The following is a 26430-nucleotide window of genomic DNA, read 5'->3' on the forward strand; positions in this document are numbered from 1 at the left end:
AGGAGTTATCAACTTGGCAAAGTAGGGAGCAGGGGAAGGCACCTGATTCACCCATTCCTCTGAGTGTTTCTCACATCACAATAGACATAGAAAGAGAGATATAAAAACAACATGATTGGCATTCTATTAATCAAGTCACATAAAGAAACAATTAGGCAAATTTCAGGAAAACCTAAGAAGTAGAAGAGATAGAGTCAGATTAAGATGTAGTTAAACACTTCAGACATTTCAGGACAGAGGAAAATGGATTCATCAGAAGGCCATGGTTGAGTCATTTTTCTGAGGCTTTCAGAACAATCTCACTTCGATTACATGACTGCTGTTTAGGCTTAAAAGAAAAAGGCAGTGAGGATTATGAAACTCTTAGTTGGAATCACCATGCTCAATAGTTGACAGCTTGGGAGGACCACAGACACCTGCTCCAATAAGTCAAGTTAGTATTCAACAAATCCCAAGGCAGGAGTTTCTGGCCACATCAATGACAACATGTACATATAACATATCTAGGGCCATCTGCAAGGGCCAAGGGAGTCCATCTAAATTTCTCTGTGGACAACTCCTCACTTGCCCTCTGAGACCCTGCTCAAGTGTGACTTATAAGGGTTTATGTGCTGGGTCCATTGGTGCATGAGCTAGTTTGACTGGAACAATTTTGTTGACTGGGTTTATCACCTCATCCTTCAACATCTAATCTAGTTCTTTAGACAAGGAGTAGATCATCTTTCAGGACATAACATGCCTCATCTTCTATTTATCTACTTTCTCCTAAGGATTACTCTGATGATGGTATCACCTTAAGTTGAGGTCAATGTTTACTTAACTTAGGTGAGATGGGTTCACAGACCATCATGAGGCAGTAATGGGATGAAGGAGGAAGTCCTCAATGGTAGGTGGCAAGGAGCACTGATAGAAGGCAAATAAGCCATAAAACTCAGACTGCTCCCCGTGGCTTGACCCTCTTACGCTTATGAACCCCAGGTGCCTGTTCCATTCCACTGCTGAATGTAGACAGTTGACACGGCAAACATTTTTATTTTCATTGTCTTCGTTATTTGTTTGTTTTTAAAAGAGCTGAACCTTGGCTATTTGGTGACTCTAGTGTGATCAGAAGAATGTTGATCCCTCCCTGGGAAACACTTTTGACTCACAGCAACTCTGTTTACTATAACCATTACCTTTTATTTATGCTTGTCAGTCGCTGGGCAGCTAACTAGACTGTGGCATATGGATCCCCGAAGGCAAGGAGAGAGACTCCAAATGCTGGTTTGCTGTCTGAAAAGAAGTTCATATTTATGATTTCGCTTACCCCACATTGGGATTTTAAATGTGGCAATTTTCAAGCTGGGAAAACAATTTCTGTTAACAGATCCCAGAAATGCACTCTTTAGTCTTTTAGATACCTTTATGGGCCGGTACTCCTCTCTCTCTGTCTCCCTCTCTCTCTCTCTCTTCCTCTCTCCTCTCTCTCCCTCTCAAAAGAAAGAAAGAAAGGAGAGAGAGGGAGAGACAGAAAGAAGGAAGAAAGGAAGAAAGCAAGCTAAAATGGTCTTTGTGCCTGAATAACACACAAAGGACATTTTTTCCTGAAAGAGGCTCAATGCTAGGGTAAGTAGATAGCCACTACCTCTGTTTCGTTACCTTTCCTTCTCTTGTCTCCTCTACCTCTCCATTTTAAGGAAATGTATGTAGAAAGACTCAAAGTGGGAGAGGAAGGGGTATCAGTGCAGGGACACAAGAGCACTGGGCACAGCAAGGGAAGGTATAGGGACCAAGTGAAACAGAGAACAAAGGTTGGGGTTCCCAAGGTTCTAATTCTCATTTTTGCTGTGAACTATAAGACCACTTTTCTGTATTAGAAATAAAGTCCTTACTGTTCCACTCAGGCAAAGAATTCAGTTTGGGGTCAATAGTGTGAAGAAGTGTTTAGAGAAAGTAAACAATCCTCACAGAGCATCTCTCACAATGGGTAAGGTAGGAGGAATTTATGTCCTACACTGGTGGGCTCATGATCTCACAATCAGGTCAAACAAGGGACTGTCTAAAAAAGGTATTTAATTAAATTTCACCTCAAAATGTTTCCCTTTCTGGAAGATCCTCTGCACTTGACTTTATCTCTTATGCTACAATGCTGTTCTAGGCCATTGGTGTGTTGGCTGGGTCTCCTCAAACAGACAGTTAGTTCCCTGGAGTTATGTTCTTTGTGATTTTAGATCCTTCCCCAAACCATTTAGTATGGGATATTCCATGCAGTGTAGGAGTACAACATTTATTACAGCATTCTCCATGCCGTGTACTTTTTTTTTTTTCTTTTTTGCCAAATGAACAAATGAATGGTCAAAATTTAAATGCAATATCACCTATGTATCTATAACCTATGTGTCTCAGGTGGTAAACTCACCTATCTAGAATATAACAGAAAAGGACCAGAAAGTGAGCAAAGAAAATGTACAGGGCTATAAGGTAATCATTGTAGTTAATATTTATTTCACTGAGGGCCTATTGTGGGCCAGGTATTGTACTAAGCCCTTTACATGCTTTATTTCATTTAATCCTTATATGCCTATTTGGTTGTCATTTTTACTACTTCTATTTTACAGATAAACACTTAACTTGCCCCAGGCTGTCACTCAGCCCATGCATGTAACCATTGTGCTTTACACTGAGTGCAGGTGGGGTACTGTATGATCCTTGCCTGTGCTCATTTAGATCTTCCCCACCCCCCACTACTCAGTCCTTTTTAAACTTCTACTTTGCACACAGTTGTAATACCCAAGAATCTCCATTCTCTAAGCCCAAGCAGAATGAAGTCAGCAAATAAGAAAAGCCTCATCTTATGCCATTTCGTAAGATGCTAATTCACAACTTGACAACAAGGAAGGCGCCAAAGTAGGTTTTTTCTTTTCTATTAATGTGTTTTTTTTTTTTTTTTTTTTTTTGGGGGGTAGAGATAAGGTCTCACTATGTTGCCCAGGATGGTCTCAAATTCCTGGCCTCAAGCAATCCTCCTGCCTTGGCCTCCCAAAGTGCTCGGATACAGGCATGAGCCACATTGCCTGGTCTTCTTCTTTTTTTTTTTTAAGGAGAGAAAAATGATGGTGCTAAAAGAATGGTGGCCTGGGGGCGATTTCGGTTCTGGAAAACTGCCCTATGATATTTGCCCTCCAGCAGATTTGCTGTATTCTAATCCAATGCCACTGATTATTGATCATGATAGAGTTATCCAGAAAAGGTTGTGTTTCACATGTTCAAAACAAAAGTTAAAGATGTGAGTTTGATTAAAATATAGTTCCTTTATAATATATTACATTTGAAAAGGCCAGGACCCTTGGAAAATCCAGGGGTCTGGAATAGCAGAGGCTATCCCTTAGGCTAGCAGTAGTTTCCAAACATCTAGTTTTCACAGATAAGAAAAAAGTAAAATGGGTGTGGGAGGACCAATATAGGTGTATGTTAAATGTTAACTTGACTAAGTAGAAATGTTTAAAGAGAACAACTACCATCTGTTGGCAACTTCCTTTTATAGAAGTAAAGATGCTGAAATAATCAAAGAAATAGGAAGGACAACCTTGCAGAATAAAAGGAAGTCTTTAGGGTGAATGAATTTAGACACATTGCTGTTATTTTCCTCATTTTACCTCACGCTGGTGAGAACTTTGTCTTGGCAAGCAGTGACTGGTCCACAGACTGGTGTTTGGAAGATGCTGTCCTAGAATAATCAATGTCTTTCAGTTGGCTAGATCTGGGGTTCAGTTTTACATTTTCATCATGCCTACTTAGGAACAACTCATTAAGGTCAATGTGGAATGTTTTGTTCTCTTCCCCAAGGTTCAAGTGGAGCTCACCAACTGTCTCTCAAGCCAGTGTTCATGTGTCTTGTTCACAGAAATGGGTACAAGAGGACCAACTTCAGTGGTACCTGGTTAATATCATTATTGTTATTTTTATGAGGAACGGATTTTGGGGATAAACTTTCAACTTGGGTTGTAATTGGTTAGCAAAGTAAGGCTATCTTTCTATTATAAAAATTGCCAGTTTTCCTGGTGCTAAATTAGGAAGGGAATATATTGTTTAAGTTCTTTTATAAGATCAATTCTGATGGACCAGAAAATTATCTTTTTAATAAAAGGAGAGTTATGAAAAACAAGAGTTTTAGTGACTTATTAAGAATGCTTGAATATGCAAATAAGAGATTGGTCATTTTTTGTCTCAAAAAAATTAAAACAGAATGGCATGAACCTCAAAGACTAAAATGTCTTCAGAGAATATGTGGATATTCCAGGCAAGTGAGTGTTCCTTTTGTTATAAACTTCTTCCAAATGCATTAGTCTCCTACCTGCCTCCTGTGGCTTCAGATTTTCCACTTGCCCTCAGGGACCATCTCTGGGGTTAGCCTTGCTCTGAATGAGAATCCCCGGTACTGGGAAATTCTCACTGCAAGTAACTACAACTAGCCCTAGGCTAATCTATGTCAGCCATCTGAGCTTCAGTGTCTCCACCTGTCAAATGAGATAATAGAAGTTCCAACTCAGAATTATCCAATGGACTATCAATGAGCTATTTCATGAACCAACTTAGCTACTACTATTTGTGATAAATAATAACAACATCAATATTACGATTACCATCGAACTGAATATCTGAATTAAGTCAGGAGACCTGAGTTTAAATCTTAGCCCCAGCACTTATGGTGTGCCATTGGGCAAATCAATAAACTTCTCTAAACCTCAGATTCCTATGTGTAAAAGAGATTATAACATACACTGGACCCATAATAGAAGCTCAGCAAATACTCGTTAGCTCTAACTTACCTAGGATCAGAGGTATGGAAAAGCAAAAGATGGCACAACATATGGATTAAGCTCTAGATTTTACCTGGAAATGATTTTACAGACTAACAAAAAAGATTTCTGAGATTACTTTATTTTCTTTCTCCTGAAAGTGGAAGTCAGTTGCCCACTGCAGTTAATTAGATATTCTTCATAGATTAGTGTTAATTAAGTTTGGCCTTACATATTTTAAAGAAATGTCTAAATAAAATGACTTGGAAATTGTTTTAGTTTCACGAGCTCAGAATGCTGTTGATAATTACATATATATTATCATATATATACACAACATATATATTTATATATTATATATGTGGGGGATATATGTATATAAAATATCAAAACAGGCATTAGAATCATACAAAGGAAGGTGATAGTCTTCCATTATGAACTTGTCCCATCTCCTTTGGAGTCTGGAACTCATTGTTAGATAACAATTTTAAGAAGCAATAACAAACTAGAGTGTGTCAAGAGATCAATTACCAAAATGATGTGGATACATCTGGAACCATCACATGTGTGGAATAACATTGAAGTAGATGTGATTTAGGGAAAATATAAGAATTGCCTTCAAATATCTGAAGGATTAATTTAGAGAATTTAGAGAAAATTATACTATGGGTTGCTAAGGAGGAGAACTATGACCAATAGGCAAAAGTCATGGAGGACATTTGAGTCAGTATGGAAAAGAAATGACAGTAGAGCCAAAGGAAAATGGAATTGGCTGTCTTAAGATGAAACCCTTGCAAAGGAGGCATTCAGAAAGAGACTAAATTATTATTTGTTTTGATTTTATAGAAGGGACATCTACATCGAGTGGGAAACCATAATACTTTGCCATAAACCCACTTTAATAACCTTGAATATAGCTGAGCAGCTATTATGTGCTAGCACCACAAGAGGTCCTAGGTATATACTAATGCATAAGACAAACATGGTTCATGCCCTAGTGAGGCTTACAGTCTAATTGGAGAAACAGGCAATAAGAGAAAATGTGAAGTGTTATAAAGGAAACAAAAGGTGAAGTGACAGAAAATGTCAGAGGTAGTCAGGAAACATGGGTCTGAGGAAGTGACATTTAAGAAGAGATTAGAGGGAGAAGAGGATTGGGTGATAAAAGATCACATTCTTGAGGTTGGAGAGGCTGGCAGGGACTCTGCAGGCCAGGATTTAGCATTTTATTCTGAGATTGGAGGGTCTTAGCCAGGGAATGACAGACCCTTTTAAACCAAGTTAATAAAGTTCTCCCAATGCAGGGAGGAGAAAGGACTAAAGGGAGGCAAGTGAGAAATGTGGAAGCCAATGAGAAGGCCAGCGGAGGAGCCCAGGCAAGAGTGAATTAAGGATTGGAAAGATGGGCTGTACATTCAGGATACATTTTGAGTAAGGGAGATAGATTCGCTATGGGAGATTGAAGGAAAGATTTGAGCTGATTTTTTCCCTTGCGATTGTGTAGACTGAGGAACCATGTGTGGAGATGAGAGAGACTGAAAAGAGATGGATTTGGGAGAAGCCCAAGAGTTCAGCTTTGGATGCACTAAATTTTTTTTTTTTGAGACGGAGTCTCACTCAGTCACCCAGGCTGGAGGGCAGTGGCTTGATCTCAGCTCACTGCTAGCTCCGCCTCCTGGGTTCACACCATTTTCCTGCCTCAGCCTCCAGAGTAGCTGGGACTATAGGCACCTGCCACCACGCTTGGCTAATTTTTTGTATTTTTGGTAGAGACGGGGTTTCACCGTGTTAGCCAGGATGGTCTCGATCTCCTGACCTCATGATCTGCCTGCCTCGGCCTCCCAAAGTGGATGCACTAAATTTAAGATGCCTGTGAGATGTCCAAGGGGAGAATCAGTTTTCTGGGAAGAGGCGCATCTGGAAGTCCAAGGAGATGGTCAAGCTGGACACATAAACTTGAGTCAACAAATTGATTAATAAAACAGACCTGCGAGGACAATCCGCCAAAATTTTGTAAAGGGCTCAGATATGGATGGCTATAATAATTACCTACTTGAATAAACTTTTCTTATGCTAAATTCTGTGCCTGGCCCTGAGCAAAGGAAACAAACATAAAGCAAACAATCAAACAAAAAAAGAATCAGGCATGGTTTTAATTTGGCAAAGTTAGAGTCATCTGAAAATTCCAAGATTCAGAGAGACGTTCAGCATAAAGGAGATGATGGCTGTGGGTCATCAGGGGATGAAACCAGGCCTGTAGTCACTGACGTGGTGACATGCATGGCATTTATTCCCCAAGAGGGCCAAGGAGCAAAAATAATCCTCAAATGACTGAGCCCTGACATTCAGCCACTGGAACTGGTAGGTCCAGGGGAGCATTCTAAATATTGAATTATTTTTGGAACTCTTGGGGAGGAAAGACTTGGTACTCTAAAGACGATTTCTAGGATGACCTTGTGCACATTAAGGTCCGATATGTCCAGCCTTGTGCTCTAAAGAAACTCAATTATCATATACTTGCAGGGAAATTAAAGTTTGAAAAAAGCAGCCAAGGGAGATATTTCAGATGATTTTAATTGTCTCAACTTATGAAAAGCAAAGGATGGAATATTGGGCTTCAATTCTGTAGCAATTGTCTACACTTCCACTTCTGGGTTTGAAACCTTGAGTTTAAGCATCTGAGGAGTGTTGGATAAAATGACCTTTGGAATTCTACCCAGCCTATGATAATATGCTTTGCTTCTCCTCCCACAAAGGCAACTTCAAATTTAATTAGACCAGGCTGCTGGGCGTGCTACTTTCTCAATCAGTGTGCCTCTGCCTGCTCCTGTGTGCTTGCTTCTTGCTGTTCTCCTTAACTTCTCTTTTAAGGCCTGGTTGCTCTGCAGTGCTCCCCATGTTTTCCTTGAATCTGCCCTTGAGCACTTCATTTCTCATTGACCTTTCCTTTAAGCTTGCCTGGCATCTAGCAGTCAGTTCACTGCATCGCCTACTGCTATTTGATGTGTATTGGTCTTAGTCTTCAACTTGATTATAAGGCCTACAGAGTAAAGAGTTAGTGTCTTTGGGCCAACACTTCAAACATTTATGAAGATCAATTAAATGTTAATCATTGTAGGTACTTACTAGGAATAACAACTTGAACAAGTTGTAAACCTCTTCCTTTAAGGACCATGCAATCTAGTATGCGAGGCAGAAATGTTTCTCAATAGTTCATGAAAGACTGTATCAGATTTTAAAATAAAGGGTTATGGAAGCACCAAAAAAGGAGAGAGGTGAATTCTGACAGGGGGTGGAAGTTAGAAAACCTTTAGGGAGTGTTCTGTGAAAAGGGCAAAGTCCCCACCTGGGGAGTGTGGTCACGATGAGGGGAACTTCAGGGAGATGAAGTTAGAACAGCTGACAGAGTCCTAATCGTGAACTTCCTTGAATGCTATGCTAGAACATCAACACTTTACCCATGGGCAGGGGAGATACGGGAGGTTTTTAAGCAGAGAGAGGCCTCAGACCAGCAGCCCACCTACACTCAGCAGAGTGAATGATACAGTCAGTTGTAAGCAAATATATACCAATTAACTGAAAAATAAAACGGCTCATATGAGAGGAAGAGACAAGGTTGAAAATTTTAACCCTGGATCCAGGGATCATGGAGATGATGGGCTACTTCAAAGCAAGGAGGACTCACATGGAAACTTGAGGTTGGTTGTCAGTGGAAGAGGAACTAGAATTATTCTCTGAGATGCCAGAGGGCAGAATTAGATCAGGGAGACAAAACCACAGGGACACAGATTGCTGCTTAATATGATGGCAAACCTGGAATTATTAGCACCCTCTGGTAATTGCTACTTTAAAAGTGTGATTTGGTGGGACATTGTTCATGGGACAACTGTTTTTCAGGAACAACATGGAGGAAATTCACGAGCTGGATAGGATTAAATCAGTGGTTCCCAAATGGCTCATCCAATGAGCTGGAACTGGTTTGTGATAGTTTTCACTCATCAATGGGAAAAGAAGGAAAGATAAGGGTTGTGTAGTGAGTTTTCAGGACGTTGAACTTTTCCATTTAAAGGACAGATCTCTGTTCGTAATTGATTGTTTCCTTCATTAATTTTTAGTGTTAATGTATTCCTTCTGTTATTAAATGATATTAATGAGAGATGGTAATTTTTTTTTGTTCCTTTTGTCTTTTCCTGGCAATATAAAATATTGTCAAGTGTCCACACTTTACCATTTTTTTTTTTTTTTTTTTGGTAATTTTACTGACACATGATATCTGTAGCTTGGGATCTGCTGGGATTCTAGGGGAAGGGCCTTCAAGGAACTCCTCATCCACCCTTAAGAGGGGAGAACAGGTATTGATGAGCAAAGTTTAAACACATTTATGGGGGCTATTTAGGGTGAGAATTTGCTTGCACTGTATTAAGGGTCAGTGCACAAGTGAGCATGGTCCTTCTAACTCTTCCTTCCATGGGGCTTGAGGGTTCAGGGGCGCAGAGTCCTCTTTCTGAGAAGAAGGTCCAGATCACCTTTTCCTCCTTTCTCTTTGTACACTTCTCCCTGAACTAAACAATCTTCCACGGTCTGTCACACATAGGCCTGTGGAGAATAAAAAACCATTTCGAGGGGATGACAGAGAAACCTTCTCTGGGTGGATTTTTCTGCTTTTCCAAGGTCAAGCCAGGGTTCTTTTGCTGGGAATGGGGACCAGAGCCTCATTAGGAACCTAAGCTCATTTACCCTGCCACTGCTGAGGAAAAACGTGGCTGAATTTAGGTAGGACTAGTACTGATAGGCCTGGGTCCTGGATGCACTCTCTTAATGGCTTCCTTTGGACAATGGTCTCAAAGTCCTCCTCTGTCTTTAGTCTAGTCTATGACATCATTGGCTGTTGGGACCATTTAAGGTAAACTGACTGGGCAGACAGCTAAGGCCCCATAGGACTCTGCTGACTCAGTAGGTTGGGGTGATGAGGGAACTGGGAGAGGTTATCCAGTGACCAAGCAGAAGAAAATAGTGGGGTTGTATCAGGAGTTTCAATTAAAATGTAGACATCCCCGGGTTCCTTAAAGTAGGATCAAAGTTCCCTTCACCCCTGACTATTCCAGATGGCGTTCCCCTCTTGAGTATACTCAAAGAACAGAGAGTTCTGTGATCTTATGAGAAGAAATGCTGGTCAGGCAGTGAATCAGCAGAAGACGGAGGCTTTGTCTTTGGTTTCTGACTGTACAAATGACACAAAGGAATTTTTTTTTTTTAAAGCAAACGATATATACAGAGTGCTCACTTAATTACTTCATGCTGGGTGGAGGAAAGAGTCTGAAGGCGTGATTTGAGTTCCTCATTCATCTCTGATCACATTATATGACATGTCATGTAACTATAGCTAGGGTGACCAGCTGTCCCAGTTTTCCTGGGACAGTCTTGGTTTTTGCACCAAAAGTTCCACATCCTGGAAGCCCCCTAAACCCTGAGCAAACCAGGGTGGTTGATGACCCTAACTGTACCTCAGTTTTCCCATTTGTAAAATGGGAATAATTGCATGCTTCTTCTGCCCCGACTGCCTGTAGAGTGGGGAGCAAATGAGGTGACAGATGGGAAAGTGCTTTGAGAGTAATTCTGGACAAATTCAGGTAGCTGGATTGGAAGCATGACTAAAGCTCACCTCTACATTGGCACATGCACCACCTAGGACAGTTCGCCACTTTGTGGAACCCTACTCATCTTACAAGCTTCTAATGTGTGTTGTTCTCTGCAAATACTCCAGGAGTGACCCAAGGCAGAATGGACTAAGCCTTCTGATCCCATTGTACTTCCATGCTTTATCACAGCAAAATCATCATTCCCTTACCCATCTCCACTCATCTGATCTGACTGAGAGCTCTATTGGCGAGAACCCTGGACACTGCACAATAGGTAACACAGTAGCTGCTTCACAAATGTTTGTTGAATGAAGGAGTACTTTTTAATTTCTGAGATAAACCACAGGGGTTACTTGAACCCCTCAAAACTGCACAGCAGTTTTAAATGTGCAAATACTTATTTCTGGTCCTGTAACTTTCTTCAGGGTTCTGTGAAGAAACCTGGTTAAGATCAGTGGAAACAGCTCAGAGACCTGGATAGGGATCTGAAGTCTGGCTCCTCCAGCAGGAATTCTACAGACAGCAAGCATTTCTAAGGTGTGTGTGATACCTAGCCCGCCCCATATTGTGAGGAGCAGGTGTCAACAGTTCATTTGCAGCTCACAGTAAACCACATCTGGTCCTGTAATGCAGAAGTATTTGTCAGCAGCAGCAGGCACACAGGTCTGTGTCAGACACCTTGGAGATGCTTGACAAAAGATAACGGAGGGAATGAATGAAGGTCCCCCCACAATTAATGGAGGGAGTGGAAACACTATTCAGTACAGCCAGCTCACTGGTCTCATCTCAGCCACCCCTGGTTCATTGAAAGGAAGAAAAGCCGGGCCAATCCTGAGGACTGCGTGAACAGGATGCAGAGGAGGCCAGCAGGTCCATTATTTTCTTGTGGACTTTTAAATACACAGGATCACAATGCTGGAGAATTCTCCCCCTTCAGTGGCAGAGAATGGCTCCTGAGGAAGAGAAGAAAATGGCTCCTGCAGGTCTCCCACCTCCAGCCTGACCCTGCTGGCACTCTCCCTTCTTCCTCTCCCTTTCCACTGCCACCTGCAGCCCCTTATCTCTTGCAGCTCCACTGTATCTCTCGTTTATAATGGGATTCTATGAGAGGTTTTGTTTGAGGAAGTGATTCCCTGCTGAAAACAGCAACAACAAAGATTGAAAAAGAATGCATGAATCACCCTTCCCTTCACTCCCGTATGGTATGCTTGCGGTGGCTTTCCTGAAATACCTTTCTCCCCATCTTCCTTCTGGCTGTTCTCTCTACTGGTTGAGGAACTGTTCAGGGACTGCTGCCTCCTCCTGGAGGCCTTCCTAGAGCTTTCACCCAGGGGACGGGCAAGATATTAATTCTTAACTGCATGTTTTCCTCACTGTGCCTTGTTTATTTATCTGTTTTTATGGTACTTCCTTTCTCCTTTATATTAGCGTTAGTTGTTACTGGGTTGTGCCTTCCTTTATCCTTCTCTTAAATGTGATCACTACTAAAAAAATTGTATAGTTTATATAAAAATTGAGATTTCTAGTTTATTTTAAACAATGAGAATATATGACAACATTCCTACATGTCAACATTAGACTGGAATGAGAGGAGGCTGTCCTGTCTAGATAAGACACATACCCTTGTTCACTAGCCTTCATCATTTCCTATGATCTTGCTGAGGTTCAGTGTTCATTTATAGCATTATGTAACTGATAAGAGCATAGACTCCGAATTTGGACTATCTGGGTTCAAATTTTGGCTCTGCCACTTACTCACTGTGTGAACTCTGACAAGTTAATTAGTCTCTCTGTGCCACTGATTCATTATCTGTAAAATGAGATTATTAATGGTACCTACTTCATTGGGTTCTTGTGAGGATTACATAAATTAGAAAATGCATATGAGAATTTAGAGATGGCTTGCTATAGATAGCAAGTGCTCAATAAATATTAACTATAATTATTATTTACCAAAGTGTTTGCACTGTGGTTTTGTTTCTTAGGGAAATATTGTCTGTGCTCATGACTCTATTAAAAATGAGAAATCCACATAGGGTTTACCCCGGTCCATTTTACTCATCTTCTTTACCTGGCCCTGGGGTGTTTGAGGTTGTGGTCCCTGCTCTAGATGATGCATCTTGGAAGTGCCGATGTCATAGTTTATTCATTGTTGTTTCTCTCAAGAGTACTGACTTGGCATTTTGAAAATACTGTACTTGGAATGTTGGTAGAATTAAATTGCATGATCATGGTCATGTACTTGCATTTTTTGCCTTTAGGATGTTTATTAGTAATGGCCAAACAGACCTACAAGTTGTCAGCTGGTTTAATTTGTGTTATGTGGTCTATAGAGTAGGACTAGTATTTCCTGCTTCTCCATGAATCAGATGGACCAGGCACAGCAACTGCTTTGATAATGTGCTTGGAAAGTCACCACCTACATAGAAGTTGACTAGGTAGGAACTGGTCTATGTGATAAGCAATCAGTAGGGGTTTCCTGCAGGCTAAATTCTCTGCTAGATTCTCTGGGAGAGTTGGCCTTTTTTTCGTTGACCTGGAAATGTGGGTGGGGGGCCGAAGGAAGCAATACAAGCCAAGATACAGGAGTCGGGGAAAGTTGTGTTTGTGGGCCACAGGGAGATTGGCTTGACTAATGAAGCTATTTTTTTTTAAAATATTCCTCCAAAGGAATAAATTTTATTCCCAAGGGAATAAAGAATATAATTAAGAGGACATTATCCTCTTTTATTTTTGCTAGAAGTTTGTTCTGAGGAAGGATGAATAATATATGCAAATTTCCCTGCCTGATTTTCTTTGTTTGAGTACTCTGCTGGTTTACTGTGTGAGACGAGGTTGGTTCCTTTGGTTAGGATTCACCTGGGCTTTTGCCCCCTTTCCCTCTGAGGAACAGGCTGATTACATACGATTGTTAAGCCATGATCTTAGCCTATGGGGCCATTCACAAAATGTTACAGGGACAGATGGCTGGGAATTTCTCAGCAGGGGTTCAGCTCAGTGCTACCCCTTATCCCTTACTTTCTGCCTGCCCTCAGAGACTGGGCTTCCCAGACACTGGAACTTTCTACCTTCAGGCATATGGATGAATGCAGTGTGGCTGTTACCTGAACACTTGGTATTCTGAAATTTCTGCCATGTTGCAATGTTAACAATCCTAGTGTGGTCTAGCCCAGAGAAGGTAATCGCCACTAATTTGGGTCAGATACTCACACAAACAGAAGAGATGGTGAGTGTGGAGGGAAGCTGAAAGGGGAGAACTGGGGGGAAGAAAGTGGATTCATATTCAAGAACTCCTCACTTAGCATGAACTCTTCATAAGGGATTCATTGTATTCCCGACAATCTTGTGAAACTTACAGCAAGATCTCAATTGGAAGATGAGAAAATTAAGTTTCAAAGACATTAAATAAGGATAATTAACACTTGTCAGGCATTTTACTATGTGTCAGGCACTGTGCTAAACACTTTGTATTATCTCATCTAACCACACTTAACAACCACAGAAATAAATGCCAGAGTTACCTCCAGTTTTTTACATTTGGTGCAAACTAAGTCTTAAGGAGATGAAGTCACTTGTCTAAGAAACAGTTGTTATTAACTAGCAGACCTGGGATTCATACCAGTCTTGACTTCTGGGTCATACTGCAGCTTGCTACTTTCTCAAGATCACATGGGATGTAAATGTGGGAGGCAGAATTTGAATTCAGGTCTCAGGAACACCAAAGCACATTTGCTTTCCAAACCCACAAGCCCCAAGTGGTAGAGCTGGGACAGATATCCAACCCCTCTCTCGTGGTCTTTGTATTACAGCAGCCGCCTTCGTAGAAAACGCAAAAGACCTAGCAAGTCTGAAATTAAGTTGCTGATGGGAGGGAGAGAGAGGAAAAAAAGAGATGCTATTTTTGACAGAGACAGCCTCTTAAAAGAAAGCAACATACAATTTGTATATCAGCAGGAGGAGCAGTGCTTCAGTGGGCAAATCACAGCCTGCACTGAGCTGCTGTTCTCACCTAGGTAAAGGCCATTCATTTCCCTTATTCATCTTCCCAGATACATCCCTGCCACCTTACTCTCACCACTTTCCTCCTCTTTCTCTCTTTAATGTGTTGCTTTGCCATTTATGAGCTTCTCAACCAGGCACTATAAAATGGAACTCTAGGCCAGCCATGGTGGCTCATGCCTGTAATCCCAGCACTTTGGGAGGCTGAGGCAGGTGGATCATGAGGTCAGGAGTTTGAGACCAGCCTGGCTAACATGGTGAAACCCTGTCTCTACTAAAAATGCAAAATTAGCCTGGTGTGGTGGTGCATGCCTGTAGTCCCAGCTACTCAGGAGACTGAGGCAGGAGAATCACTTGAACCTCCGAGAGGCGGAGGTTGCAGTGAGCCAAGATCGCACTATTGCACTCTAGCCTGGGCAAAAAGAGTGAAACCCCATCTTAAAAATAAATAAATAAATAAATAAATAAATAAATAAATAAATAAATAGCTCTAACAAGTGTTAGTGCCCATTTGTCTTTGTGATTTCACCAGGATCCTCCAAAATAAATTAGCAGCGTGGATCTGCAACCTAGCCTAGTGCTTCAAGACAGAGTGCTTAGTTTGCGGAGGCTACCTGACATCTCATGTCCCCTGATGTTTTCCCTAGACGTTTTGAGGATGCCACCTTTTAAGGCAGTGATGCGTGTGTTGATTAGCACAGAAGTGGGTTGTGGAAAGAATGAGGGTTTCAGAACCCGGGTTTGTACCTAAGCTCTGTTCCACAAATCACTTTGAGAACCTGGGTAAAGCATTACCCTCTGAATCTTAGTTTTCTAAACTGTGAGAGGGAAATGATAATATCTAAATCAAAAGGTGAGGGAAGGATTAGTGTACGACCATCACAGGGCACTGAATGCATTGCCCAGCACATCACTGGCATAAAATGGATGTAAGGCTCCCCTACCCCACCCTCTAAACTTATGGCACAGTTGGTTTAAAATGACCTGTTTTTCATTGCTGAAAGAAACAAAAAACATATAGAATTTTCAGGAGCATAGAAATCTTTAGGAATGTTTTTGCTTCAATGTGTCATGGGCAAGCAGGGGAACCTTAATATGCATCAGATGTACAGTTTTGCATTTTTATGTAGGTATAGGATAAGACATCCACCTGTGGTATGACTCTGACCCTGGAGAGGTTCCTTGTCCCCAACAAATACAAATGGTGCAGAGTCAAGCAAGGATTCCCTAGGGAATTCAAATAGAGCAGAAAGCAAGCCATTTCCCTTATGAAATCTGTTTTCTTATTTGTATATTAGTTGGATAGGATCAATGCTATATGTGTGTGTGTGCGCGTGTGTGTGTGTGATGGGGGTGGGGATTAAATAATCTTTATTATCTGAATAATCATCCCTTCCTCATAATTTACCTCCTTACATCTTTAAGAGGGCATTCTTGCTTAATGAGTGAGAAGAGGTCTGGAATCAGGTTGAATTATGTGATGAAGATGAAAACAATATTACCTCCACGGTGTTGTTAGGATTAAATAAGATAATGCACATCATTTCTTAGGAGTGCCTGAGATGAGTCAGTGCTCAATAATGTTAACAACAAGTCTTATCATCACCCCTAAAATGCTAAATAAAGCGCTTGCCACTCCTTTGTCTGGACTTTTGCACCAGACTACTGCACCAGTCTCTTAGGAAGCTTTCTCCGTACTCTCCGTAATGCATCCCACGTGCATTACACGTGTGGTGTAATGCATCTCGACCTGAGAAGGCTTCTGAATTGATGCAGCTCTCCTTTGCAAACCTCCAGTCTCTATTGAAACACACACACATACACACACACTCTCTCTCTCTCTCTCTCTCTCTTTCTCTCTGCCTCCCTCCTTCCTTTGTCTCTCCCTTCCAACCTCCCTCACTCCCAACCTCCCTCCCATTTTTTTTCTATCTCCCCTTTTATCCCCCAATTTCCTCTCTCTCTTCCTTTCTCTCCAGCTCTTCTGAGGACGCAAGTAAATCCAGCCTCTCCACTCAGAGGGCTTTGTCTCTGATCAGGCCCGACCTGGGTCACAGAGTTCATGGGGTTACCATGACAACAAGCATCCCTGGCTACCCATCAGGAGGTAAGGACCAATTGAAAGGGACTGTCGTTTCCCTGGAACATACTGTATTTATCAACAGCAGGCTCTGCACCAGTATTATACTACGGGAAGACAGGCTGTTACTTGTGAGGGTGGGAGGGAGGGAGAAAAAGAAATATTAGGGTTTTATTTTTTAGCATGTTCTCTGTGGGGGAGGACCACAAATTGTTCTCAGAGACATTTTATTTCTAATGCAGCCAGTGTATGTGAGGGGGATGAGGGTGGGGCTCATGTGCATTTCTGATGAACACAGTTGGTTTTACAAAAAAGAAAAAAATAAGTTCTTTGGCTCAAAAGTGCCTTTTTAGTAGGTCTAATGGGAGGAGGAGAGTGGTAGAAAATGAACACTAGTAAGTATCTTCTGTAACAGGCACTTCATGCTATTTCATCAGATCGTCAAAGCAACTGCACAAAATTATTATTCCAGTTTTTCAGATAAGAAGACAGAGGCTTATGAAGTTCTAGTGACTTACCCAGTGAGGTCAAACTCTTGACTGGAGGTGATCTGACTCCAGGAATTGTGGTTGTGAACCATTCCAGGAGGATTCCTGGTCACCCCTCATCATATCCATCCCCCTGCTCCTTCAGAGCCTCCTCCTCATGTTCTGTGTCCTCAGACTCCACGCGCGTCGCCTCCCTGACCTCTTCTAGCCCTCGTTCCCAGAGTGGACTGCTGTTTACTTAGAACAAGGCACCTGGGGGACTTGTTCAAATTGCATATTCCTGGATCTGCAAAATCAGAAGTCTCAAGGATTGGAGTCTAGGAAGGGGCATTTTAAACCAGCTCCCCTGAGTCATTTTGATACACACTGAAGTTGGGAAGGGCTCTTTAGAGCAATTGACTCAATGCCACCCAAAAAAACACTTGCTTATTTGTTTCCTAATTATTTTCTGGGTCAATGTGATTCTCTAAAAGAAGAGAACTCTCTATGGCTTTCTGTAACACTCAGGTTAGCATTAGGCAAAAAAACAAAACAAAACAAAACAAAAAACAGGTTCTCAGGGAAGGCCTACTGGACCTCATGGAAGATACAAGCATGTTTTATCATTCCAGTGTCGGGGATGAGCAACTAGGAGGAAACCCTCAGTGCCTGAAAGTGAGAGCCTTCCCTACAAAACTTTGGTGATACCTCTTCCTGACTCACAGCCTTAACCACCCTTCTTTTCTTTAGCCAGATGCCAATATGCACAAGCAACGTTTGCTAGATTATTTTCCAGCACAGGGTTACGTGAAGAGATAAAAAAATATACTCAATGGGAATGCCAGTGAGGCTAAAATGGTGATGAATAATTTTGGGCTCATGTCATACTAAAAAATTGATAAAGGCCAGATATAGTCAATGCAGCAGGGAGTAACTAAAGGTGGTCAATGTCCTTCATCATTCTTGCTGGTGTGCTGGACAGCTTGTGTCCCTTCCAGGGATGCCTTTCTTAACCAGGTAGGCATTTCAGAGGTAAAACTGAGGTGGCAGCAGCAATTCTGTTTGGGAGGTAAATCCCGTATCTTCCCATTTTCTGTCCTTGCCAAAATCAGTTTGTACCCAGTCAAGCCTTAGGCAGGAGCAAAAAAGTCCCAGAAAGCTTACATAACAGACTTCTTTTCCAAACTTCCCAGCTTTAAAGTGAAGGATATGACTAGTGATGAACAAAGAGTCCACCACTTCTCCCACGTGTCTGCATCCCATTGTAACTCATGACCACATTCATTACCTCCTACCAAGATGACCACAACAGCTTTCTAAATGACTTCCTCGCCTGTGATCCTCCTCTCTCTGATGCACATTGCAAACCACTGCCAGGGTAATCTCCAGGAGCCTGTCTGATCATGTCCCTCCCTGTCAATGACCTTCAGTGGCTCCTATGGACATAGTAAAACATGGAGAGACATTTGAGATTCTTCACAATATGACCACAGCCAATCACTCCTACCTATTAATGAATTCTCTGGTTAAAGTGGACCCCTTGTCGTTCCTGCAAACAAGCCCCATGTGTTTTTTTTTTTTTTCCATTTCTACATTTGCTGTCTTTTCTCCTTCAGCCCCTAATATGAAGAATCCTCTCCCCACTTCCCATCTATCACAATTCTTCCACCATTCTTCCACAATTCTTCTAGTGGTGGAAGAATCTGCAATTCTTTTTGAGTGTTTTTTTTTGAGCTCTGGACACTCCTTTTTTTTGAGTGTTTCTGACTCTCCTATGGCATTGGTAGGATAATAGGTATCTACATAATGCTGCTCATGAGCTGTACTTGATGATGCATTATTTAAGTACTGGGATTGCGGATTGCGTCTCTCACCACCATTCCCTGCAGCATTATGCACAGTGCTTTGTGTGAGAAGGTATTTGGAAACCAATCGGTGACGCTAAATGGAAAGCACAGGGAGTGGGTCTCAGACCTTCCTGGGTGTCCATTACCCGGTAAGCTGCAGGGTGAAGTTGTACTGCACTCCTGCCCCCTTGGCCCATACATCTGGCATAAACAAGACACATGACAGAAGACAAACATGTCATGATCACAGAGACCAAAGAAGACTCCATGAACCACGGTCACAGTTAAAGACCAGACTTTGACCAATGTCCTGATTAGGGTCTAACTCTTAGCAAATCTGTTAAGCTCCTGGTAGATAGTTTGTGAAAGAGAATCATTAGGTGACATTTCAACTGAGGCCAATCTGGTATGGATTCTTTCTTGGGCTTATAAAACATGGGCTATGCCCCCTTACTTAGGAAGTTTGAACACATAGGAGGAAGTGTTCATCATAATAAAGAAAAGACATTTCAGTTTAGGCTAGCAAGATACATTAAGTTGGCACCAAAAGGGCCAATAGATCATAATTAGTAGATTTACCAGTTGCCTTTCCCTAGTGACTGGCATTGGCTGCATAGGTCTTTATCTACAACCCGAGGGCTCATGAAACATAACAGCCCCTCTCCCACCCCCAAACATGCAGTGACAGCCAACAAACAGCATCTGTTTCAAAGAAACGCCACCTGTCCAAATGGAAAATCAAGCATTGAACCACCTCGCTTCATCAGAGTATTTGTTTCCAGAGCAGAAGAAACAAACAACAACAACCAAAAACCATTCTGTCACTAACATAGCTTTTTAACACTCTGTGGGGACCATGGCCTGGCTTCTGCCAAGTAGACTTGGCAAGTTTTGGAGGAACATTTGGGCCTTAGGTGTCAGTTCTCTGATCTTCTGAAGCATAACTGGGTGATCCATCTTGGAGAAATCTGGAGCTTGTTCTAGGCAGGCTGTAAGAGAGTGAACGCGCCACAGGCACAGCGAAGTCTGGCTTTATGGAGAGAAAGTAGTGGAGGAGCATGGCCAGGAAGGTCCTCTCTTGATACAAGTACAGGCAGTAAGCCTGGAGGACATCTTCCTGTGAAAGCTGCAAAAACCCTACCTTTGATTGGGCTGAAGAGAAGTTTATAATAATACCTGGAACAAACTCAAGCACCTTTTTGTAGTGTAAACACTTCCAAAGAGTTTGCAGCCTTGTGAGTAGTTAAACAGTCTTTTAAAAAAGTATTTTTTTTGATTCAAAATCATTTGAACGAAATTGGATTTCTTCTGCCAGGTTATCTTTAAGCACACATCAGCCCCTCTTCAATGGGTCCAAAGGAAGCACAAATGTCTTTGCTCTTCTCCTTACTGCCCACTTCTGTCATGCAGAATGGTTTCCTGGGATCAAGTCAGTGGATCTAGGATTGCTGGAGCAGGCACATGTGTTTGTGGTATTTGGTCTGCTATAACTGTTTGGAGTTTGACCATGTCTTGGGTCAAATGGCATCATATGGGGTGTGGAAAAGAGTTATAATGGAAACCTGGCTGGAGTATGTGTGTGGGGGGTGGGCTGTGGGGGAGGCATGGTTACTCGTATTTTCTGCAACCATTCTTCAATGGTGTGTTTTGTGGAACCTCTACATTATTGGTTGCTAGCAGTGTTCCCTTTTAATGCACAGATGAGAAGCAGAATCCCATTAAGGGTAGAGGAACTTTCCCAGGCCAGACCCTTGAGGTCCTCTTAGGACGAGTGTTACTCTTCTGTTTTTGAATCTGGAATTATGATGGCCCCATGACTACCATCAAGTTTGCATTGGAGAGAAAGGAGCACTGTGGGAAGACAGGAGCATATGGCCATCAGTTGGGTGTTCTTGACTTCCAGTTCAGTCATCAGTGATCTGCATTTGAAACATGTTGTTTTTCCATTTCTCTCTTTTTTACTCTTGCTCTCTTTTTTTGAAATCAATAAATGGCTTGTTACATGTTTTACAGAGATTTATGCAAAAGAATTAGTTTTTTCTTTATTATGAAGCAGAATTATTTTCATCATTTGTTCCAGAAACTGTCTTTCAGCAAGCAAATCCAAAAAAGCAGGGTTACTCCTCAAAGGAATGGTGCTGGGTGTGTTAAAGCCAGTGTCCATGATCACTTTTTGCCTTCAGAGTGGTGAGTGGCTGCTCTGGACTTCAAAGATCTGGTTTTAATTCCCAAGTTGGTGGTTATTTGGTCCATGTGAGTAGGTGCAAAGAACCTGGCCCAAGTCCAGTTCCCTGCCTTAAATGGTGCTGTCATTCATAAAGCCCAGTGCAACATTAGAGTGAGTTACAGCCGTAGGCTCTGAAGTCAGACTGCCAGGGCTTTAAATCTGGCTTCTGCCTTATTAGCTGTGTCAACCTGATTAGGCAACTTAACTCTTACTCTGTTTCCTCATCTGTAAAATGGAAATAATGGTACTTTATAGGCATGTTGCAAGGGTTATAAGAGGTAATGCAAGTACCACAGTGAGTGGCACTTAATATGCACTGACTCAGTGATGATTTTTATTATAGTGGAAAGCCATTTGAGTGCCAAATGGCCTGAGTTTTAGGTTCATGTCACTCCAGTATTTCCAGTAGCAGGAAATATATAGTATTTCCTGAGTTGTTGTTACCTTACCTTGTTCCAGGAAACCGTGTGTGGGATGGGATGGCACAGGTATTCTATTGATTGGACAAATTATGTTATGTGTCTGTGCTTTGTTTTCTTAACTTCACATCCACGTATTTATGTGGATGTCCTTGACTCATGAAACCTTCAGTGCATTGTAATATTGCGGTATCACTGATGTTCCTGAAACTATAAAAACTCATTCTCTACTTTGAGTCTTTCTAGGTTGATGATCAATAACTTTCTGAGATAAAAGCCTCTTCCTTGCCAAACAGTATCATCTGAATCCCCTTTGAACTTTGCTCAAACTTGTAAAGAGTGTTTTAGATTCTACCAGGCAATAACACATGACTGATAAATACCAGACCATTTATCTTCATTAGTTCATATTCAATTATGTCTACACTTCTCCAGGTATCTTTATTCTCTCAATTTTCAGATAATTACTTAAAGTTCTTCAAAGTATTTTCATTGCTCTTCGAATAAGGACAAAAGTTCTTTATAAAATTCTTCCCCACTTCATCCTCCAATCTCAGCTTAAACATTTCTCCTCTGTATTACTACCTGTGTTCCAAGAACACTTAGTGGCTTTTGGTTAATCGACTGTGCAATGATTTCTTGCCTTAGAATCTTTGCACATGCTGTTTCTTCTGCCTCAGCTACTCTTTTCTTCCCTTCTCCTCCCTTCACTTAGTTGACTCCTATTAATCTGTCAAACTTCAGCTTGAAAAAAACATCCTTGGACCTGTCTTCTCAGCCATGCCCCACTCATCCTGCAGACCAAATTGAACATTATTAAATCTGGATGTCTTTGAGATCTCTTTGTCTTTATGGTTCTGCACTTTCAATTGAATCAGCTGCTGATTTTTATCTATTTATTATGCTTAAGACTGATTTTCAAATCCGAGGATTTACGCTTTCCATAAATTCCAGAAAATTTCTTTAAAACATTGCCTCCACTTCATTCTCTTTTGTCTCTGTCTGGAACTCACAGCAGATTCAATTTTTTTTCTTTTTCATGTCTCTTAAACTCTTTGTTACATTTTCTTTTCATCTTTCTGTGTGTTATTCCGGGGAATTTTCTTTGATTCCCCCCACCCACGAGTGGATAATTCTTTCTTTAACTTTATCTAATTTGCTGTTCAACCCCTCCACTGAGATTTTATATAAATGAATGAATTTTTTATTTCTATAGGTTCTAATTCAGACTTTTTGGAATATATCTGGTCTTTAATGATAGTGTATTTTTCTCTTAAAATGTTTTTGATTACTTTTATGTCTTTAGTTGTACTGTCAATTGTTGCGCATGTAGATTGTCACGTGATTTATACCTTTGCTCTGCTTAGGGTGGTCCCAGAATAATAAGCTTATGCTTTTAGTTCTGGTTTTGATTTGTTTTTTTCTTTTTGGTCCTTGGGATTTCTTAACTTGCATTTAAAAGGCTATTTGTTATACCTTATCCAGCATATCTGGTTGTTTCATAGTGAGAATTTTGTTCTGCTACATTGCAGGAAGTAGATGTCCTCTAGGTCCCCGTTTATAGACTGTCCTAGTATCTATTAGAATTGTCATTAAACATTAATCATTTCTTTAATGTCCGTCTCTCCTGCAAGAATGTAGTTGCACGGGGACAGGGACTATGTCTTTTTGTTCAAAATTGTAGCTCCAGCTACTAGCCCAGTCCCCAGAACAATGTTGAGGCTTAGTATTATTAAGATAAATGAATAAAGTAGAGGCAGAGGTGGACCAGGGTATCATATCCAGATGGGTTAGGAATCCGTCTCCATCATTTTTCAAACTTTATTAATACTTCTTACCCTTCCTGAAATGCAACACTTCCCCCAAATGATTGAATTCTTCTGTAATTGACATAATGTCTCATAGGTGACTTCACAGTTTACTGTTTTCAGTGACCTTCAGCATAAATTATACCACTTGAACTCAAACCAGCTCAGACCTAAAAAGGGCTGGAACAATTATTTTCCCTCTACAGATAAGGAAACTGAGGGCTTGGAGATGCTATGTTTTACCTTTTGTAAGACAGTCAGAATTAAATCTAGGTATTCTGACTCCATGTCTACAGGACTCTTCTTCAACTGTTGAAAATGCATATCAGGATTTCTTCATGTGAAAGTAAAGTTGAATGTGCTTCTTTATCAAACTGTCTACATCTTGCTAAATAAATCAGTCTCTAGGTAAGAATAGGTGCTACAATTAATTTGGTGCTATTCATTAGATACTATTTCAATTTCCACAGCCAGAGTCTCAGGACTCGAAAGATTTGGTTTTTCATTTGGACAACGTGTTTATGTTTCTTTAGAGACAAACATTATAAACCACCTTCTGTCAAAGAATTCAGGTTGCTGGAGAACTCTGTTCATGGTGTTGTTGGATGCAGGGGTGTCTGGTAAAGGATAGGGTGTTACAGATCACACGACAAAAGCACAAGGTTCATTGATGTTTCACACACTTGGAGGAGGAAGGTGAGGTGTAGGGGAAGAACACATGGGCAGTGACAGTCACAGCAAGCTGAGGCCCCCAGGTCAATTTCCAACCTCAGGGCTGAAGATCTTGGGTGGCTGGAATCTTTCAGGCCCATAGGTGTTGAAGAAGAGCCCCCTCGACAGCTTGCATTGTGGCATTGGAGCCTTGTAGCAGACACAGAAGCTTCATTCCTGAGATAGGGAGGGGAGAGGGAGTACCAAGGAAGCAAATCTTGGCTACTTACCTCAGGGCAGACCCCTTGGGTGTCGCAATGCCATAGCCTTTGGAATCCAAGTTACCTCCCACCTTCATGGTGTCACAGGGTTTCCGCTGCTCAATGTACTCATTCATGGTGGACTCCAGGAGGTAGGCATATTTGCCTTTGGATTTCCTCACTCGGATCATCCCTTCCTCTGTGGTCCGCACAAAAACTGATGGCTCTGCTGACTTCATGTATGTCCACATCTTCTCAAACACGGCAATTTTAGACCTCTGGCAGGGAAAGAAACAAAGCTGGAATTAAGTGAGCTTGGAATTGGGGTCGGCGCACGCATTAATGAAGAGCTGAGTGTAGCTTGATCACACATTCATGAGCGAGATTAGCTCAGGAAGAAACAAATTATGAGTGATTGCAAAATAAGAGGCTCTAATTAGTACCAGTAGGTTCCAAAGTACAAATATCTTGCAAATTCAGAATGAACAGAATAGCTCAGAATCTTTTAATTACTTCTGAGTAATTATATTCCTCCTAAACAAGGGGAGAATTAAGAAACTGGGGCCCTGCCTGGCTTTTAAATACATTAAAGGACGTATCTATTGTTCAATACGGCCATATTTATACTAACCAGAAGAAATAGAAAGCTGAATATCAGTGGAATCTGATTTCATTATTGGAAGAAAACACTGCAGAATTTCTGGATCATGGGTAGCCAAGTTCTAGTCATCCTATATTGCAAGACCTGTCCTCAGAATGTATTAGGTTGATGCAAAAGTAATTGAGGTTTTTTGCCATTACTTTTAGTGGTAAAAAACCTCAATTACTTTTGCACCAATCAAATATATTGTTGTCTAATAAAGCTGATAACTTGGGACCAAATATTGTCATCTGCTTACATTTTAAAATCTTCCAAATATGGCCCAACTGCCTTCCTTATTTCCCCCTAAACTCACCTTGGGCCTTCTCCCCTTTGGGACTTTGCTTGGACTATTTATTCCACTTGAGATGCTGGTTCTGTCTAATCAAATCCTTGTTTCATAGAACAGAATAAATCCTATATATTTGGAGTCCACCTCAGTCCCAAAGGCAATGGTTTTTAGACTCCAGTAGGCACCATTATCATGTACATTGATCGTTAAAATGCAGATTCCCTAGCTCTAAATCTAGAGATTCTGAGTCAGCAAGTCTGAAGTGGAACCTAGATACGTCTTTTTCAGGAATTGTCCCCACCAGGTGATTCTGATCTGTGTGGCCTGTGTGACCCTCATTTTGAGAAACAGTATTGTGAGGATTGATACTCCTATGGGACACACTGTGTGGGGCACTCACTGGATGGCCAGGGTAGACTGCTAGGATTGCAAGTCGTCTCTTCTTGTATGTAGTCTCAAGCATGTGGAAACTACTTGAGAGAATGTCTTCCTTCCTGTGGGTCCTTCACAGAGTCTAATTGAGTACCTTGCACATGGTAGGCCCCTAGTCAGGGCCCATGATCCAGGACCACAATCAGACTTCTCATTTAGCATACTATTTCTAAATGGTGACCTTTTCCCAAAGGGTAGATGTATTTTAGGGATACTAAAGTCTGGCTATTACAAATGTTTCCTAAGGGACTACTTTTTAAAAACAGCTGTTGCTAGAGTCACATATTCTATATAACTCAGTGGTTAATACATAGATTTCATATTTATTTAATATAAAATTATCATTATACATGCAGCGTATCACTTTTTTCTGTATACAAGTATCAGGTTTATTTCCTTGATATTAGTGCACGGCAAGTGTTGTTAAGACACTGATCTACAATTGTCATTTGAGCCAGCTGATCAATAAAGATATTCGGGGCCCAGGAAAATCACAGGTCTCCAGGGAAAAGTCATGGAAATAGTTGCTATTAAAACTTCAGTTTTAATAGCCTATAATTAGATAAACTATATTATTCGTTTTACAGTCTGGTTTACAATTTGGAAAGGACACTGGACTGGCTGTGAGGAGCCCTGGATATCAGTCTTAGTTCTACTTCTCACTCATGGTTTTGTTTACAGAGAATCCCTTCTCTTTGGGCCTTAGTTTCCCCATCCATTCCATAGGGGGAGTTTGGGCATTGTAATCTTTAAGTCCCTGGCTAGCTTGAAGTATCCTATTCTTTACCTGAAGATACATCATTCAAGCAACAATGTCAATGTGAGAAAGAAGAAGAAAGAAGGGAGAAAAGAGAGGGAGGATTCCAAGGTTAGGGGAGGGATTACTCAGAA

At 41.3% G+C, this 26430-nt stretch overlaps 1 protein-coding gene across 4 annotated transcripts in view; it reads right to left on the minus strand.

Moving 5' to 3' along the window:
• The window catches only part of GRIA1 (glutamate ionotropic receptor AMPA type subunit 1), a 327528-nt gene that overhangs the window by 19376 nt on the left and 281722 nt on the right, over window positions 1–26430 (minus strand). For all 4 annotated transcript variants that reach the window (XM_073010569.1, XM_073010568.1, XM_008015072.3 and 1 more), the window contains exon 13: window positions 24206–24453. In XM_073010569.1, the coding sequence (XP_072866670.1) occupies window positions 24206–24453 (248 nt within the window). The remainder of the gene's footprint in view (window positions 1–24205; window positions 24454–26430) is intronic.

The sequence above is a fragment of the Chlorocebus sabaeus genome, chromosome 23 (genome assembly GCF_047675955.1).
Source record: "Chlorocebus sabaeus isolate Y175 chromosome 23, mChlSab1.0.hap1, whole genome shotgun sequence".
Classification (NCBI taxonomy): domain Eukaryota; kingdom Metazoa; phylum Chordata; class Mammalia; order Primates; family Cercopithecidae; genus Chlorocebus; species Chlorocebus sabaeus.